Source organism: Cebus imitator, unplaced genomic scaffold, assembly GCF_001604975.1.
Source record: "Cebus imitator isolate Cc_AM_T3 unplaced genomic scaffold, Cebus_imitator-1.0 Scaffold96, whole genome shotgun sequence".
In the NCBI taxonomy this organism is placed as follows: Eukaryota; Metazoa; Chordata; class Mammalia; order Primates; family Cebidae; genus Cebus; species Cebus imitator.
Genome location: NW_016107411.1, coordinates 3,011,500 through 3,029,025, shown reverse-complemented (window position 1 = coordinate 3,029,025; position 17,526 = coordinate 3,011,500). Strand labels below are relative to the sequence as shown.

At 47.7% G+C, this 17,526-nt stretch overlaps 1 protein-coding gene across 3 annotated transcripts in view; it reads left to right on the top strand.

Moving 5' to 3' along the window:
• Nucleotides 1–543: 543 nt before the first annotated feature.
• MYO1A (myosin IA) overlaps nucleotides 544–17,526 on the top strand; it is a 20,771-nt gene continuing 3,788 nt past the window's right edge. Inside the window, exons 1-22 of one of the 3 annotated variants that reach the window (XM_017536161.2) lie at nucleotides 544–796; nucleotides 2,343–2,476; nucleotides 2,582–2,697; nucleotides 2,961–3,055; nucleotides 3,273–3,377; nucleotides 3,570–3,616; nucleotides 3,752–3,815; nucleotides 4,015–4,113; nucleotides 6,421–6,524; nucleotides 6,627–6,774; nucleotides 7,273–7,391; nucleotides 7,473–7,559; nucleotides 9,091–9,156; nucleotides 9,305–9,409; nucleotides 11,604–11,666; nucleotides 11,868–12,068; nucleotides 12,241–12,467; nucleotides 12,811–13,011; nucleotides 13,238–13,331; nucleotides 13,809–13,958; nucleotides 14,060–14,128; nucleotides 14,509–14,583. In XM_017536161.2, coding sequence (XP_017391650.1) covers nucleotides 2,363–2,476; nucleotides 2,582–2,697; nucleotides 2,961–3,055; nucleotides 3,273–3,377; nucleotides 3,570–3,616; nucleotides 3,752–3,815; nucleotides 4,015–4,113; nucleotides 6,421–6,524; nucleotides 6,627–6,774; nucleotides 7,273–7,391; nucleotides 7,473–7,559; nucleotides 9,091–9,156; nucleotides 9,305–9,409; nucleotides 11,604–11,666; nucleotides 11,868–12,068; nucleotides 12,241–12,467; nucleotides 12,811–13,011; nucleotides 13,238–13,331; nucleotides 13,809–13,958; nucleotides 14,060–14,128; nucleotides 14,509–14,583 — 2,349 coding nt within the window. In that variant the 5' untranslated portion in view covers nucleotides 544–796; nucleotides 2,343–2,362. Of the gene's footprint in view, nucleotides 797–2,342; nucleotides 2,477–2,581; nucleotides 2,698–2,960; nucleotides 3,056–3,272; nucleotides 3,378–3,569; nucleotides 3,617–3,751; nucleotides 3,816–4,014; nucleotides 4,114–6,420; nucleotides 6,525–6,626; nucleotides 6,775–7,272; nucleotides 7,392–7,472; nucleotides 7,560–9,090; nucleotides 9,157–9,304; nucleotides 9,410–11,603; nucleotides 11,667–11,867; nucleotides 12,069–12,240; nucleotides 12,468–12,810; nucleotides 13,012–13,237; nucleotides 13,332–13,808; nucleotides 13,959–14,059; nucleotides 14,129–14,508; nucleotides 14,584–17,526 lie in introns of those variants that run through there. The other 2 variants (XM_037741207.1, XM_037741206.1) reach the window with 2 other exon arrangements.

The window sequence follows — 17,526 nt, the reverse complement described above, 5'->3', positions numbered from 1 at the left end:
CCTGATACATAGGGGAAGGAAAATGGAGAAGAATTTGGGGATTTTATCTGATTAGCTCTCCAAGTAATCTCATTAACACACCTGACTTCCAATAAGATAGGGAAAGTAGATTTAAGGGAGGTACTTTTTTTTTTTTTTTTTGCTAGGAAGACACTCTTGTAGAGACAGTTTCTCGCCATGTTGCCCAGGCTGGTCTCGAAGTCCTGGGTTCAAGTGATCCTCCCGCCTTGGCCTCTGAAAGTGCTGGGGGTATAGGCATGAACAACCGTACTTGGCCCTACCTGTCTTTGACAAAATTCCTGACTTCTATTTGGGAAATCTTTTCCTTGGCTGTAAGTTCCCTTACTCCAGCTTTCATTTCCAAATTTGGGAGACAATAGAGCAAGAATCTTCCTTTAGTTAAGCCTCTCAGCTAAAGCCAGGCAGATACCCCTTCCTACCTAGAGCAAGCTTGGGTGTCTCCCTCTGGGGCTTCAGGCCTGTGAAGGGTTAAGTGAGCCACACCCTCAGCAGGAACAGCCTGGACTTTGTGCTGAGCAGCCATCTCTGGCCTCTCCTGGTTTGGCTGGCACAGGGAGCCTGGGTTGGAAGAGGCAGCAAACGGGAAAATCAGAAGAGTGGACACTGGCAAGAGGAGGGCAGCCTCTTTCCTAGCTTCCCTGAACCATGGACAGCTCCCATTAAGCCACCTCTCCATCCTTGGGGCTGGAACTCCTATGCCCCATTCCTGTCAAATTGAGATTTCATCCACCATTCTTCAAAAGACAGTGAAGTTACACCCTCTTTCCTGTGTTGGGTGAGTCCTGCATTAATTAACCTGTCACTGTGTCTCTTTAACACTTTGGGGTGCTCCATCTGATGCCTGTTGCCTTTTTCCCTTCCCCACCCTCAACCAGTCACATTCCTGCTCCCTTCAAATCCAAATCCAAAGAAGCTGCCGGTTCCCAATCCACCTTCTGCTTCTCACCCTTCCCTCCCAAATAGTTAAAAGACTTAGCTTTTTGTAAAATCTAGAAAATACAAGAATAGTATGTACTTCGTGGGGATATTGTAAGCACTAAATGAATTTGTGTATGTACAGTGCTTAGAGCCCTGCCCAGCTTGTGGTAAATGTTGCATGATTCCTAGAGACTGCTATTATTGGTATTCTTATTGCTTCCTCAGGTGTGTCCTTCTGGGAAGTGACAAGCACCCTCTTTTCCTAGAGCTTGGGGAAAGCCAAGTGAAGGGAGAAGGAAGCCTGTGCCCCTTCTTGCCCCACTTCCATTCCTGCTTTCTGCCTGCCCCCACCCAGGTTCAGAGATGCAATAGCATAGGAGGATGTGTCTCTTTCATTCCTGTTTGGGAGTGGCATTGACCATTGTACTAATAATTCTGTTCTGTACCCAGCCACTCTGCCTACTCAGTCTCACAGGAAAGACTGAGAAGGGCCGGGTTTCCTCCTTAGGGAACACCTGCCATGTGCCTGCTGCGTGGGGGCCAAGCCCTGCCACCCTCCCTGCAGCTCCAACTCTGTTCCTTCTTGCCCACTCCCACCAAGAAGCTGGGTGTGTCCCTCTGGGACAGAGTCCATGCCAGAAGGTTACAGGAGTGGGTGTAAAAGCTGGAGATGGAAAAATAGAGACAGATCTGTAGCACATCCAGAGGTCTTGACAACTGCTTGGTTGTTGGGGAAGCAAACCTCACTTTCATTTTCTTTGGGAAATTCCAGTCTCTTAAACGGAGGAACTCCTGCCTCTGTCCTCTATAATTCTGCCTTGTCCAGTTCCCATTTTAAAAATGAAACTCACTGTAGCAATGACAGGGGAGGAGAGATCTTTGGAACAAGTTCTGAAATGGGTATGGGTAGGTTGGGTGTCTTTAATAGGGGCTGTGAGAGGTAAGGCATTGAGAAGAAGCACTGGGGCAGATAGGGAGTCTGGACCCTGGCCAGGGTCCAGTGCAGGAGAGAGAGGGCTTTCTGTACCTGGTGGCAGCATGAATCTTTGCTTACGCTTTCCTCCTCAGCCCTCTCTCCTTCAGTTACAACTCTGCTTCCCCAGCTGTAGCCCACTCGGTGCTTGGCTTCCCCTGGTGATCAGAGGCAGGTGTTCCTGTCCCACCTCTGCCCCACCCCCACTAACTCTAACCCAAGTAGCAAGGGATCCCCCCACGTCCTGCTGAGAATTTCAGCCTCCCTTAGCTAGCTTGGGCTGGTCCAGAGGCCTCTCCTAGATTGGAGGCTTTCTTTAGGGCCAGGGCAGGAAGAAAGGAAGGCTCTTTTGGTCCTTCTGCCATCCTCCCCTCAGTTACTGGCCCCTAAGGCTGAGTTGACATCAGCAAACTGTGCTCCTCATCCCCAGGATCAGTGGCCCCTCTGAACATGCCTCTCCTGGAAGGTTCTGTGGGAGTGGAGGATCTTGTCCTCCTAGAACCCCTGGTGGAGGAGTCACTGCTCAAGAATCTTCAGCTTCGCTATGAAAACAAGGAGATTTATGTGAGTGTCATATGGGTGTCTATGGCTGTGGATTTGTGGCTGGAGAGGTCACAGGCTCCTGCCTTACCCCCCAGCTGATTCCCTTCACCTTCTTCCTGGCTCCAGACTTACATTGGGAATGTGGTGATCTCAGTGAATCCCTATCAACAGCTTCCCATCTATGGGCCAGAGTACATTGCCAAATATCAAGACTGTACTTTCTATGAGCTGAAGCCCCATATGTGAGTAGACCAAGGGAAGGCCAACAGGGCGCCAGCTTTTTGACCCTGAGGCATCCTAATTTCCTCTGTCCCTTCCCCTGAAGGGGCTTCTCCAGCTTCCCCTTCCTTCCCTGACCTTCTGGAGGTCCCTTCCAAACCCTGTCACATCTTGTACAGTCTGCTCCAAGTAGAGAGAGTGGGTGAACGTGCGTGCTGGAGATTGAGTGAAAGATGGTGTCTTGAACTGGCTCCACAACAGTCATTGTCCACTTCCTCCCCACAAGCTACGCATTGGCAAATGTGGCATACCAGTCACTGAGGGACAGAGACCAAGACCAGTGTATCCTCATCACAGGCGAGAGTGGATCGGGGAAGACTGGTGAGGCCCCTGGCTGGGGGAACACCTGGAGTCACCTCTGGAACTGCTTCTTTGTCTCTTTCTAAGCCAGTCCTAGACCTGACCCTCCACCCTGCAGAACTTCCTTCCCACTTTTTCTGACTCCAAGGGGTGGTGAGGCACTGGAGTGAGGGAAGTTAAGGAGGCGGGGCTATGGGCTGGTCCTGGGTGGGGACCCACAAGTGTTTCTCCTGCACAGAGGCCAGCAAGCTGGTGATGTCTTATGTGGCCGCCGTCTGTGGGAAAGGAGAGCAGGTGAACTCTGTGAAGGAGCAGCTGCTGCAGTCTAACCCAGTGCTGGAGGGTGAGAATTCTGGTCTCTGGCCTCTCCACCCTCCACCTAGCCCTCAGAATCACTCAGCCCTAGGCCCTCTTTTCCAGTGCTGCAAAATCACTGCTCTTGTTCAGCCCCCAAAAACCTATTGGCACCAGGACTGGAAGCCCTTCTTCCTTTCCCTTCTCTAGAGTTTCACTTCTCCCCTCCTCACCTCTGCAGCTTTTGGCAATGCCAAGACCATTCGCAACAACAATTCCTCCCGATTTGTGAGTAAATGTCTCCCCACCTGGGAGGAGAGGAGATTGGGGGCTTGAGAGGGAGGAATGTAGCACAGACCCCTCCTGGGCAGGGTGGTAAGAAGAGGAAGAAGCTAAGTCTCTCTCTCTGGTCTCTCTCTGAAGGGAAAATACATGGATATTGAATTTGACTTCAAGGGATCCCCCCTTGGTGGTGTCATCACAAACTGTACGTGTCTTCCCATTCCACTTACCTATCTTCCACCTGCCTCGGGTAGCCCTTTCTGCTAATCTGTCCCTGTAGAAAGGCAGAATGTTAGACATCAAGGAGACTTCCCAACCACTAGTAATGTTGGCAATGGGGGCAGAATTGGAGGGAAGCCTCGGTATCTCCCTGGCCCTCAGTATGTTTTCTAATTATCTGCCAGATCTGCTTGAGAAATCCCGAGTGGTGAAGCAGCTCAAAGGAGAAAGGAACTTCCACATCTTCTATCAGCTGCTGGCTGGAGCAGATGCACAGCTGCTGAGTATGTTCTTGCATGGGGAGTGTCCTCATGAGTGACACATGGCAAAGTCCCCAACCTCCATTCAGTCCCAGAACCCCTGTTTCCTCTGAGCCCCTGAAGCCCTCTTCCCTTGAGCCTCCCAGATTTTCCTTGCTGCATTTCCCACTCTGAGCTTCACCCACTCGTTGGGAACACATTCCTTTAACCGCCTGTTCTCTTCCTTTTCTGTGTTTTATTGCCAGGGATATGGCTTCTTGCCTTTTCACTGTTCTTATTCCTGTTTCCTGCCTGGGTTCCGCTTTCACTGAGCTGGCTTCAAATATGAAACACTTGTTTCCATCTACTTTCCTTTCTACCTTCAATTTAAGGGGATTTAATTAAAGCAGGGAATCAGGCAGGATGTTGTAAGTGTTCAGGAACTTCCAGTGAGCTCCAGTTGAAGCTGTCCTGGGTCTACATCTGCCTCACCTAGGACCCTGTTCCTGATTTTCTTTTCATCCATTCAACATCTCTTGAGTACCTACTATGATCAAGTATTATGCTAGCCTCTAGGGAAACAGAGTTGAGTAAGACATAACCCTGTCCTTGAAGAACTTATAGTCTTTTAGGGATAACAGGTATGTGAGCCGATCCATTGTAATATTGTGTGATCGGGGCCATCAGGCCTGTGCAAGTGACTGTAAGAGCAGAAGGCCTAGAGCCCCTTGCCTTGGCCTAGGGAAGAGTCCATCGAAGCCTGGATGCCGGACTGGCCTGAAGTGGCTCTGGGTGGACATCACTGGAGGGTCTGGTGGACTTTAAGCCCTACTAGAGTTTGCCTCCCAGTCTCCCCTCTGGCTGTGAGCACCATGGATGTCTGGCTCCCAAGAATGTCTCTTTGGTTTATGGTGATTCTGTGCTGGACCTATGCTATCTCCTTTTCTACTCTTGGAGATCTCTATGATCCCCAGGAACCGCTGCAGATCTCATGCTCATTTCTAGCTTAATAGTTTTGGTAGTGTTCAACTTGTCTGCATCACAGGCATTAGTGTCTTGTTCTGGTTGGTTCTGTCACTATTGGTTTAAATCAACTCTGGATGAAATCTCCCAGGTGTCATCATCTCCACACTTTCTGACTCATTCTCCCTCCAGATGCCCCTCCTTAGCAGGCTCTTGTTTCAAAATTTGTGTGCCAGGGGGAGCTTCCATTAGAATAAAGTTTGAGAGATACTCCCTGATTCTCAGATCATTTGCATACCAGATAATTGACAACCCTCAAACTCCATGATTAACCCAATCCTTTCCATCCTAGGGAAACAGCTTTGATCATTCACTTGATTCATTTATTAAAAAGAGAAAAGTTCCTGTCTACCAGACAGGCACACAGAATATGGAGATGAGAAACAGTCCCAACACATAAGTTGCTCATTTATGGGAGAGACAGAGAAAAACATAACCTAATCCGTACGATATGGGCTGGGATAGAGATTCACCAGTGGGGAACGCAAGAGAGCCACTTGGCTCAGGCCCTCAGCATCAGAGAAAACTTTTTAGAAGAGGTTTCAGGGTCAGGGAACATCCTATCTGCCTTTATTGGTATTCAGTGTTCAAACAGTGAATGAGCAACCCAGGCCAAGTGTTGAGGCTAGGGGCAGGCAGGAGATATAAGCTTATCTTTCTCCCCTTACCATCACCCTCTAGAGGCACTTGCATAGGATGGAGGGGTTGCTTATTTGTTATTGTTTAGAACCCCGAGGGTGGGGAGAAGAGTTAAACAGGCTTTTGTTTCATAAAAGTTGGGGGAAAACCTAATCAGTATGAGTGTCAAAACCCTAAACGCTACTTAAAAGTGCACTTAAAAATTTAGTATATTAAGCAGAGTGCAGTGGCTCACACCTGTAATCACGGCACTTTGGGAGGCTAGGTGGACAAATTGCTTGAGTCCAGGAGTTGAGACCAGCCTGGCCAACATGGCAAAACCCTGCCTCTACTAAAAATACCAAAATTAGCCAGGCATGGTGGCATGCACCTGTAGTCCCAGCTACTCAGGAGGCTGAGGCATCAGAATCACTTGAACCTGGGAGGTGAAGCTTGTAGTGAGCCAAGATTGCACCACTGTACTCTAGCCTGGGTGATGGAGTGAGACTCTGTCTCAACAACAAAAAATTAGTCTATCATTATAAGAATTAATGACCCCAAAACAAAGGAGGCAGGGGAAGAACCCCAAACAAAAATTGCTCCTTTGAATAAATGAATGAATCCATCAGGGCAAGGGCTGTGAGGTATCAAGGCTGGAGGGCTCCAGAGAGCCTGGGTACTAACCCTCTTCCCCAACACTGGCCCTCCCAGAGGCCCTGAAGCTTGAGCGGGATACAACTGGCTATGCCTATCTGAACCAGGAGACATCAAGAGTCGATGGCATGGACGACGCCTCCAGCTTCAGTGCTGTACAGGTGGGTACCCAGGGTAGGGCAGGCTTGGGCCCTTAGGTCATCCTCGATTCTCATTGGACTGGCACCAACAATTCAGGTTTTAATTTCTGTTTTCTGCCTAAGAGTGCAATGGCAGTGATTGGGTTCTCAGAGGAGGAGATTCGACAAGTGCTAGAAGTGACAGCCCTGGTGCTAAAGTTGGGGAACGTGATGGTGGCTGATGAGTTCCAGGCCAATGGGATACCAGCAAGTGGCATCTGTGATGGGAGAGGTCTGCACCCTACCCTGCTGGAGCCCCAAGTCAGGCCTTGAATCTCCTACTTCGAGTCGTGTCCTTCTACCATGTCTAGCATAATTGACTTCACCCTGATGCAGCCCCACTCAGCCCACTCCTGAATTCTCTGCTAAACAGACTCATTGAGAACTCCCAATGAAACATATTGGAATGAGGTTTTGAAATTTGATAGACCTAGGTCTGGAAATTCTCTGAGTCTGAGTTGATTCTTTTGCAGAATGGGGGTAATGACACCTAATTCAGGACATTCTCATGTTAAAGTAGATGATGCATGCAAAGTGCCCAGATCCCCTTTTTCCTGCCCCCTAGCTCCCTGAGATTCCTCCAAGGGCCATGTTTTGGGTTGGCTGCAATGACTTCGCCAGTGAGACCCTGGGACACCAGTTTCTCAGGCAGTTTCACTTATCAGATTGTGGTCCCTCCCCTGAGAGAAAGCTGCCTCTAAGGACATGCTGTACTTTCTTATTACCTCAGGTGTTCAGGAGATTGGGGAGCTGGTGGGCTTGAGTTCAGAGGAACTAAAGAGAGCTTTGTGCTCAAGGACCATGGAAACAGCCAAGGAAAAGGTGGTCACTGCATTGAATGTCATGCAGGTAAGGGGCTCAGTGGAGTGGAGGGGTCTGTTTTGACTCTGTTCTGTAATGGCACCCTAACCAGCTGGGCCTCATCCACAGGCTCAGTATGCTCGGGACGCCCTGGCTAAGAACATCTACAGCCGCCTCTTCAACTGGATAGTGAATCGAATCAATGAGAACATCAAGGCAAGTGCCCACTCTCCTCTCTCAATGCTCTCCTGTCTGCCTCACTTACTTGCCCAAACCTTGGTTTCTGAGATGAGCAGAGTAGGGAAGATGACAGGGAGGGTACACTTCCTTCCAACGGTGTGTTGTCATAGAAGCATCACTGACTTTTGAGTTAGACAATCTGGATCCATCATCTACTAACCAGTCGTGTGGACTTTCAGTTTCACAAAGATTCTGGCACTCAGTCCCCTGATTTGGAAATGCCCATTAAGAAACACTAATGTGCTGAGTGTAGTGGCCCATGCCTGTAACAGGACTTTGGGAGGCTTGGGTGGAAGGATTGCTTGAGCTCAGTAGTTCAAGGTCAGCCTGGGCAATATAGTGAGACCCCAACTCTATATTTTATGAAAAAAAGTAAATAAAAAATATTTAAGAAACACTAGTGCATGCCTACCTGCTTCATAGGGTTTAATGAGGATCAGATAAATTATGTAAATAGTTACCATATGATTCCACAATTCCCACTCCTAGGTATATATCCAAGAGGACTGAAATTAGATGTCCTCACTAAAATTTGTACACAAATGTTCATAGAAGCCTTATTTGTAACAGCCAAAAAGTATAAACAGCCTATATAACCATCCGCTGATGAAGAGATAAACAAAATGTAGTATATCTGTACAAAAGAATGTTATTTGGCCACAAAAATAATGAATAATGAAGTACTGATACATGCTTCCAGATTGGTGAGCCTTGAAAACATTATGCTGAGTGAAAGAAGCTAGTCACAAAAGGCCACATTTTGTTTGATTCCATTTATATGAAATGTCCAGAATAGGCAAATTCATAGAGATGGGAAGTAGGTCAATGACTGCCAAGGGCTGAGGGGAGAGGAGTATAGGGAGTGACTAATAATGGGTATAGGAGTTCCTTTAGGGGGTGATGAAAATGCTCTGAAATTAGGTAGTAGTGATGGTTGTAGAACCTTTCAAATGTACTAAAAAGCCACTGAATTGTACGTAGTATGGGAATTATATTCAGTAAAGCTGTTATTAACAAATTACCCTCAAGGAAGTGCTGTCTATTTAGAAGCTAGTACTGAAAGGTAGTAGGATAAGAAGGGATTTAAGTCTAGGCTTGGGTAAGTACCTATCCTTCTAAAATTCGACTTTTTCATCTGTAAAATGGGAACACTAATACCTTATAAGTTTACGATAAGCCTTAAATAAACACATAGACTCTTTTATAGAATGCTCTACAAATATAAGAGATGGTTATTGTCCTGAGAGGTTTTAATGTCTTTCTAGCTGGTACCATGGGAGCACCCTCCTGGAATCTATCTGTATCTTCCTTTTCCTCCTTTCCTCTCTCTTTGCTTGTCCTCTAGTGCGTGGAGGAAGGAGAGTAAAATCACAACAGTTCCTTTCCAGTTTGGCAAAGCTCTTGCTAATTCTGTTTGCCCCATACTCCAACCCCATCTGCTCCAGAAGGACCTTTCCTGGTGTGCAGAGGGGGCCTGTTTTCAGATTTATCTTTCCCTCCTCCTCAGGTGGGCATCGGGGAACAGAAGAAGGTAATGGGAGTCCTTGATATCTACGGTTTTGAGATATTAGAGGTGAGAGCACCTCACTTCAGCACCCTGCTCCCATAGGTTTAGAGGCTCATGGCGGGGAGGTGGGGGGAGGTTGTGAGGGAGGGGAGGTAGGGCTGAGAGGGAGAGAGTGTCTTGGAGTGAGCTCTCTAACCTGTGCACCCTCTCTCAGGATAACAGCTTTGAGCAATTCGTGATCAACTACTGCAATGAGAAGCTGCAGCAAGTGTTCATAGAGATGACCCTGAAAGAAGAGCAAGAGGAATATAAGAGAGAAGTAAACTAAGTCTTTTCTACTTCCCCCTCTTAAACAACTTCTAGGCATATGCCAGAGCTTCTTTTCTCCTTGTTCACAATTTCTTCTAAGTCATCCCTAGATGGGAACACAGAGGACAAAACGTTGCCCTTGCATAGTAGATCATTCCAAGGAGCCGCGGTGGCTCGGGCCAGTTGTCCTGGTGCTTGTGGAGGCGAGGCTATGCGTTCAAAGCCAACATGGGCAACATAAGAACCTCTCATTCATTTAAAAAGAAAAAAAAGTTTGGCCGGGTGAGGTGGCTCACGCCTGTAATCCCAGCACTTTGGGAGGCCGAGGCGGGCGGATCACCTGAGGTCAGGAGTTCAAGACCAGCCTGGCCAACATGGTGAAACCCCGTCTCTTAAAAAAAAAAAAAAGTAGATCATTCCAGCATTACCAAGTAGCCCTAATCCTCTGCTCTCCCTTTCTGTGGCCTACCATTCCAGGCCAGGCAAGGCAGGGGCACATTGATTAAAGGGTGCATGTGTAGAAAGTCCTGACAAGAGGGAAATGACAGCTGTGCTTGGCCTATGGCAGACTGTGAGCCAAATATAGAAAGGACATTTCTCCTGGGCTTGGCCCAACCACATCTCTTTCTGTTCCCTTCTCTAACATCTCAGAGCCCTTGGTCTCCCCCAGGACCTAGCTACTATTGCTGTCCCTTCTTGTAACACCATGATCCCAGACTTCCTCACCAGAAGTGCCCCATGGCTCCAATATCTATGGGCAGGTGTTAGAAAAGCTCTCTGATTGAGCTCATTCCCTTCAAAGTGTTAATGGCTGAGTCTCACGCATCAAAACCCTCCCAGGGATGTTCCCTTGTGAGCTCTCAGGAATCAGTTGTAACAGAATTTCAGGCAATGTGGTCACAATGTGTGAAACAGTTTTTTAATTTGTTTTGTGTGTTTTAATTTTAACAGTTTAAATGATCAAATACATAATACATTCCCATGCTTCAAAATTCAAAAAGCTTAGAAAGTTATATAAGGAAAGGTTTCCTCCTACTTCTGCCCCTAGACTCCTAGTTCCCCTCCCTACCCAGAGGCAACCAACATGGGCCTCCTTTCAGAAGTCTCTTACACATATGCAAGCAAATTTATAAATATATTTTTCCACAAAATCTATACAAATGGCAGTAAATACACTCTGTTCTGTACTTTGTTGTCATCACGTAACAAGATATTTCCATATCAGTATGTAAGGATGCTTTTATATAGTATTTTAAGGATATCATAATTCCTTTAACTGGTTAGGGAAGGTATTTTGGGGATGAAGTGGGAGGGCAACTTAATTTAATTCTGTTTTCTGTAAAGATCTGTGATAGAGGGAGGAAAGAAAGACCTATGCTTCCCAGCCATACCTGAGAATGTCTCAGCCTGGGGCATCTGGCCCTTGGGTGGGATTAGGAGCTATCCTATCTGTGGGCCTGATGCCCAGCAGGTCCCCAAAGTAGAGAACGATTATCTTTGTGTCTTTTGCTTTTGTACCATTCTTGCTTTTCAAAAAATTATTTTGTCTCAAAGTCTAGAGTAGATAAGGTGGTTCCTAAAGGGTAGCCCTAGACCAGCAGCATCAAAATCACCTGGAAACATGTTGGAAATACAGATTCCAGGCCTATATCCCAGACCTGTTGAATCAGAAACTTAGGGAGTGGGACCCAGCAATCTGTATTTTCATAGCCCTTCAGGTGATTGTGATGCACACTCAAGTTTGAGAATCACTGATATAGATCTTTGAAAATGTAACCCATTAGCCCTGTTGTTTGATAATAAACTCTCACTCATGTGCTGTGGTTTTATAGAGCACAGAGTAGTATGGCCACTGTTCCACATACACATGTATCCTTCCCCACTCCCACATCGGAAATCTCTACCCTAATCTTCACTCAGCATTTTACACTTTCGTCTCCACCCCACACCACCTACAGGGATCTCTGCACTGTCTCACTCTCTCACAGCTGCTCCCGTTCCTTCCGTGTGTCTGTCTACCCACCCCACAAATTCTCCACCAACCTTGGAGGGATGGAGACAAAATAGAAATCATACCAAAGACCTCTGTGAACTATGGGGCTTTCTGATGTCCTTTGTTGGGTGGGTGAAAGGCTGGATCTGGTGAGGTCTCTGGAGATTTGTCTTGGACCAGTTCCCTGTAATTTGTTGTCTCTCCCGACCAGGGCATACCATGGACAAAGGTGGACTATTTTGATAATGGCATCATTTGCAATCTCATTGAGCATGTGAGTTATCTTTCTCTTATCTATGGGACTTGCCCTTCCAGACTGTCTGAACATCCTTCCCCTGTCTCTTCCTGATTCCCCACTTGGTAAGCACAGTAAAGAGGGCAGAAAATGAGAAGGGGGAAGAGGGGGCAGCAATGAGAACATGGACATCTTGGGAGACCAGATTTAGGTTGGGTTTCTTTTGTTTCCCTGGCCCAGAATCAACGAGGTATCCTGGCCATGTTGGATGAGGAGTGCCTGCGGCCTGGGGTGGTCAGTGACTCGACTTTCCTAGCAAAGCTGAACCAGCTCTTCTCTAAGCACAGCCACTATGAGAGCAAAGTCACCCAGAATGCCCAGCGTCAGTATGACCACACCATGGGCCTCAGCTGCTTCCGCATCTGCCACTATGCGGGCAAGGTGAAATAACAGGGCCGGAGGGCAGAGATTAAGGGCCCAGGCCCAGGCTGAAGGCAATAGGGGAGGAACCTAGGGAAAGTGAGAGTCTGGAATACTTCACAATGAGACTGGGAGGGCCAAGTGCCTAGGACAAGGTTGTGGGGTCTCCAAACCAATAACTACTCCTTTACAGGTGACATACAACGTGACCAGCTTTATTGACAAGAATAATGACCTACTCTTCCGAGACCTGTCACAGGCCATGTGGAAGGCCCAGCACCCCCTCATTCGGTCCTTGTTTCCTGAGGGCAATCCTAAGCAGGCATCTCTCAAACGGCCCCCGACTGCTGGGGCCCAGTTCAAGAGTTCTGTGGCCATCCTTATGAAGAATCTGTATTCCAAGAACCCCAACTACATCAGGTGACATGCTGGCATGCAGGGGAACATGCTGCATATGTGATGGCATGTGCAGGGTCCATGTGCTGTAGAACATGTGTGTGTGGAGGTGCCTCTGGAATAAGGATATTAGAAGTCCTTTCCTCACAGAAAACAGCCAGATAAGGAGCTGAGAGTCCCATAGGAAGAGAGCATCAGATTCAGTAGGGAATACTTAGAAGTGAGTGAAACTGGGGAGGCCAGTGTGTCTACTTTCTTTGAAAATTTTCAACGAAGTCGACTGTATGAAGCACAGGGGTATAGGATGGGCTACACTGGAAGTGGTGTCAGCTCCTGAAGCCTGTACCTTACCCCGCCTCCCACCCAGGTGCATAAAGCCCAATGAGCATCAGCAGCGAGGTCAGTTCTCTTCAGACCTGGTGGCAACTCAGGCTCAGTACCTAGGACTGTTGGAGAATGTGCGGGTGCGACGGGCAGGCTATGCCTACCGCCAGGGTTATGGGCCCTTCCTGGAAAGATACCGATTGCTGAGCCGGAGCACCTGGCCTCGCTGGAATGGGGGAGACCGGTAAGCCCCCGTGGGGAGATGGGCATCAGGAAAGGGCAGTGCAGGAAGAGACCTGGGGGAAGAGACCTGGAGGTGTCATGCACATCTGTTGAAGCTGGGTGAATGGATACTTGAGGGAATAAATTGAATGATCACTTCTTGGAGGCTGAAAGGATTAGGGGAAAGGTGGAAGAAGACTCTCTCCTGAGGTACCCCTCTGCAGCTCTCCCATCATTTGCTTCCATAGGGAAGGTGCTGAGAAGGTCCTGGGGGAGCTGAGCATATCCTCAGGGGAGCTGGCCTTTGGCAAGACAAAGATCTTCATTAGAAGCCCCAGGACTGTGAGTTAGAGAATGCACTTGCATTTGGTGAGGATGGGAGGTGGAAGAGTGAGAGCCCACCTGAGAAAGGCCGGAGGGGGAGGGAGCATGTATAACGTGGAATGGATAGAGGATGGGAAGCTTCCTGTCTGCAGGAACCTTATCCCTGGAAACTGAACTCTTGGGTTCCTAAACTGCCCTGAGCCTGGGGAGCTCCATGCTGCATGGCTCTAAGTGCCTCTGCCTGAGGCACAACTCTTGAGGGTTGAGGTGAAGTGCTACTCGTGTCTGATTTCCCAACATCTAGCTCAGTGCCTGCTACAGAGTTAGAGTTCAGTAGATACTTGTTTACTAAACGAATAAATGAATGAACTAAGAAGACAAAGGAATGATCAAATAAGGCCTTGTTGGGAAGCCTCAGTACTGTTGGGGTACAGGAGAGGAAAGCACTGTTCCTCTGGGCCAGTCTCTCTGTCCCACCCTTCCACCCCTCCACAGCTTTTCTACCTCGAAGAGCAGAGGCGCCTGAGACTCCAGCAGCTGGCCACACTCATACAGAAGATTTACCGAGGCTGGCGCTGCCGCACCCATTACCAGCTGATGCGAAAGAGTCAGATCCTCATCTCCTCTTGGTTTCGAGGAAACATGGTATAGTCACCCCCAAAGTCCCACCCTGTTCACTCTAATAGGGAGGGTGGGAGGTGGCTCAGGAGGTGCTGTTTTTCTAACAACTCCCATGTTTTCTACAGCAAAAGAAACGCTATGGGAAGATAAAGGCATCCGTGTTGTTGATCCAGGCTTTTGTGAGAGGGTGGAAGGTAATGGAGAGTGGAAGAGGTGTTTCCTCACATTGTTCCTCCTGGATTGTGCCACCCTCTGGCTAGAGCAGCAGAGAGCTAGTCCTACCTGCACCAAGGCCATACCTCTGTGTATCAGCCCGTCCATGTATGGGTGGGTGCCTGGGAGTGAGAGGCCTGTAGGGGAGACCTGTGTAGGTGTCTGGGTGTGTAGATGCCTAACTTGGCAGCAGAACTTTGCCTTCTGCTCTAAGTGTCCTCACTGCCAACTTGTCTATTTCCTCTCTCCAGCTACAATCTCAGCTCTTTATCTTCCTCTGTTCTTTGTGTGGTTGAAAAATAGTAGAACCTCTTTTAGAATCTATCTTTACTTTGGCCCTTTTCTTGTACTTTTCTGCCAGGCCCGAAAGAATTATCGCAAATATTTCCGGTCAGAGGCTGCCCTCACCTTGGCAGATTTCATCTATAAGAGCATGGTAAGTGGTAGTGGTTAGGGTGGATGTTGGGGGTGAAGCAGGGAGGTACAGATTTGGGAGATGGGTTTGAGAAGAGGCAACCCAAAGCTTTCCTGCAAGAGTTTCCTCAGTCTGCATGTACTTAAGTCCTAGGAGAAGAGGGGATGGGCAGCTACCTGCAGGGAGCAGGTCCCAGCGCCTTGGACTCAGGGGCAGAATCAGATAGCAGTTTGGCATGAGTGCACACTGCAGGTGACCTTATGGCAGGAAGAGGTCTCAGCACACCCATCATCTGGTCTGTGGACAAATAGGCTTGTGAAGAGCCTGGAGCTGGATGTTTAACAACAGTTGAAGAGGCTAAGCCTCATTGAAGAGTAGAGTGATCCACACACTAGCCCAACCTCCCAAGATCCATTTTAGGTTTGGGGTGAAGGTGGGGGAATTATGTCTTCCTTCTACTTCCTCTGAAACTATTGTGGACAAGTCAGAAAGTAAATCTTAGGAAGGACCTATCCTAATTCTGGAGGATTTGAGTCAGGTTGGGTGGGAAGACCCACCTGGAAGGCCTACACAATCAAACTTACAGGCAATTCCCAGGGGGAGAGAAACAGAGCCAGAGAAGAGTAACTTCTCGAGATATCAGTCAGATAGTAATGGTGCTTCTGAGAAGTGTCAGGGAGGAAACCAGGGAGGGAGAAGCACTTCCAGTGAAACCCCAGGAAAGACCAGAAAGAAGGAGGAAGAGCATAGGGTCTTGGACTGAGGCTGGAGCAAATTGTAACTGACCTCCACTGATTGGGCTTTTGACCATAGTTAGGACCCTGACTGTGCTCATTCAGACATGAGACACATTTGCTTGCAGCCGCTCTTTGTTGTTCGAGAATCTGGATCCCCCAGCTCAAGACAGGAATGGGTGCTCTGAAGCTCCGGGCCTCTTTTTTGCCTTCCTGAGCCTTCATTTGCTCGTCTTCTTCCCCTCCCCAGGGAAGTTCCATCTTCCAGGTCTCTTTAGTTGCCTGGTCGCCTCTTGTGCTGGTGCTAGAGCATCTGCCTTCCCACCATACATGCTTCTTGCTACACACCTGAGACTTGTAGTCTGATTTTGCTCTTATCTCCTGACTGCTCTTCTTCCTGCTTTTCTTTTACCTGTATATTGTCAGGCAGCTAGTAAATGTCAACCCAGAAGCTGCTGGGTTTAGACCAGGGTCTCAATAAATCACACCCCCACAGAAGACTGCAGCCACTGGGCACTGATCCCCCCAGTGTTTCTGACAATTCCAGTTTGCAATTGCCTTGACTGTAGCTAATGACAGTACCCATTATCTTTTGTTTTATTCTTATTTGTTTATTTATTTACTATCACTCTTGTCACCGAGGCTGGAGTGCAAGGCATGATCTCGGCTCACTGCAGCCTCTACCTCCTGGGTTCAAGCGATTCTCCTGCCTCAGCCTCCTGAGCTGGGATTACAGGCACGCACCACCATGCCCAGCTAATTTTTGTATTTTTAGTAGAGACAGAGTTTCACCATGTTGGCCAGGCTGGTCTTGAATTCCTGACCTCAAGTGATCTGCCTATCTTGGCCCCCCCAAGTGCTGGGATTACAGGTGTGAGCCACCACACCCAGCCTGTTTTTTTTTTTTTTTTGGAGTGGAATCTTGTTCTGTCGCCCAGGCTGAAATGCAGGAAGCATGATCTCAGCCTCCCTAGTAGCTGAGACCACAGGCACATGCCACCACGCCCAGCTAATTTTTTCTATTTTTGGTAGAGATGGGGTTTCACCATGGTTCCCAGGCTGGTCTCAAACTCCTGGGAGTTTGAGATCGCTCAAGCGATCTGCTCATCTTGGCCTCCCAAAGTGCTGGGATTACAGGCGTGAGCCACTGCACCTGGCCTTACCCATTATCTGTTGCACACCTACTATGCATTAAGCTCTTTACATGCATTAACTCTAATACTTTCAACAACCCTGTGAGGTAGGCTCTTTTCTTTCTCCCATTTTGTAGTTAAAAAGCCAAGCCTCAGAGAGGTTAAGTAACTTGCCAGGGGTTCCACAGCTATAAGTGGTAAAGCTGGGATGGATACAAACTATTTGACTCTACAGTTTTTAAACACTGCCTAAGACCGCCCCCACCCAATAGATGCTTGGGCAACCCATGGCTCTAGGCAGACCTGGGGGCAGGAGGGCTGCATAGGGAAAGACAGAACATTCTAGATCTAGAAAAAAACAATAAAAAGAAGAAAGCCTTAAGAAGCTCCACACTAATTGGAACAAAGAGGATTATGACAGATGCTTAGACATATTTGTTGAATTATTAATAAATAAAATCAGACCAGGGACTGGGGACTCCAGGGTGATTGGAGGCCTTTCCAGGCCCAGATCCCATGGACCAAACCTACCAGACCCATAGTCTGAAGCTACAGTGAGCTTGGATAGTTCCTGCAGTTACAGCAATTTACTGTGTGTTCTGCCTCTTTCGATTTAATTTTTTAACCTGTTGATTTTCTTAGGTGTGGTAACAGAGTTACGATTGTGTAAGAGAATGTCCCAGTTCTTGGGAGAGGCATGCTGACATTTTAGGGTAAAATGTCATGATATCTATAACCTACTTTAGGATGGTAGGGTAACAAGGATTTGTGTAAATATGTATATGCATGTATTTATATGCACATATATGTGTGTATGTGTTAGAACACACAGCGCAAGGTGTTAACATTATCAGTTGGTGAATTTAAATGAGGGACATACAGTATACAGATGTTAATTATATCAATTTTTCCAACTTTTCTGTAAGTTTAAAAGCTTTCAAAATAATAAATAAGCTGTATTGAATTTAAGAAGTTTACATCATATTATGCTACTATTCTGCATAAACTCTCCAATGGTGTTCCATTTCACTCCTTACCATAGCCTACAAGGCACATCATGATCTGCACCGACCAACTCGCCGATCCTCTCTCTTCCT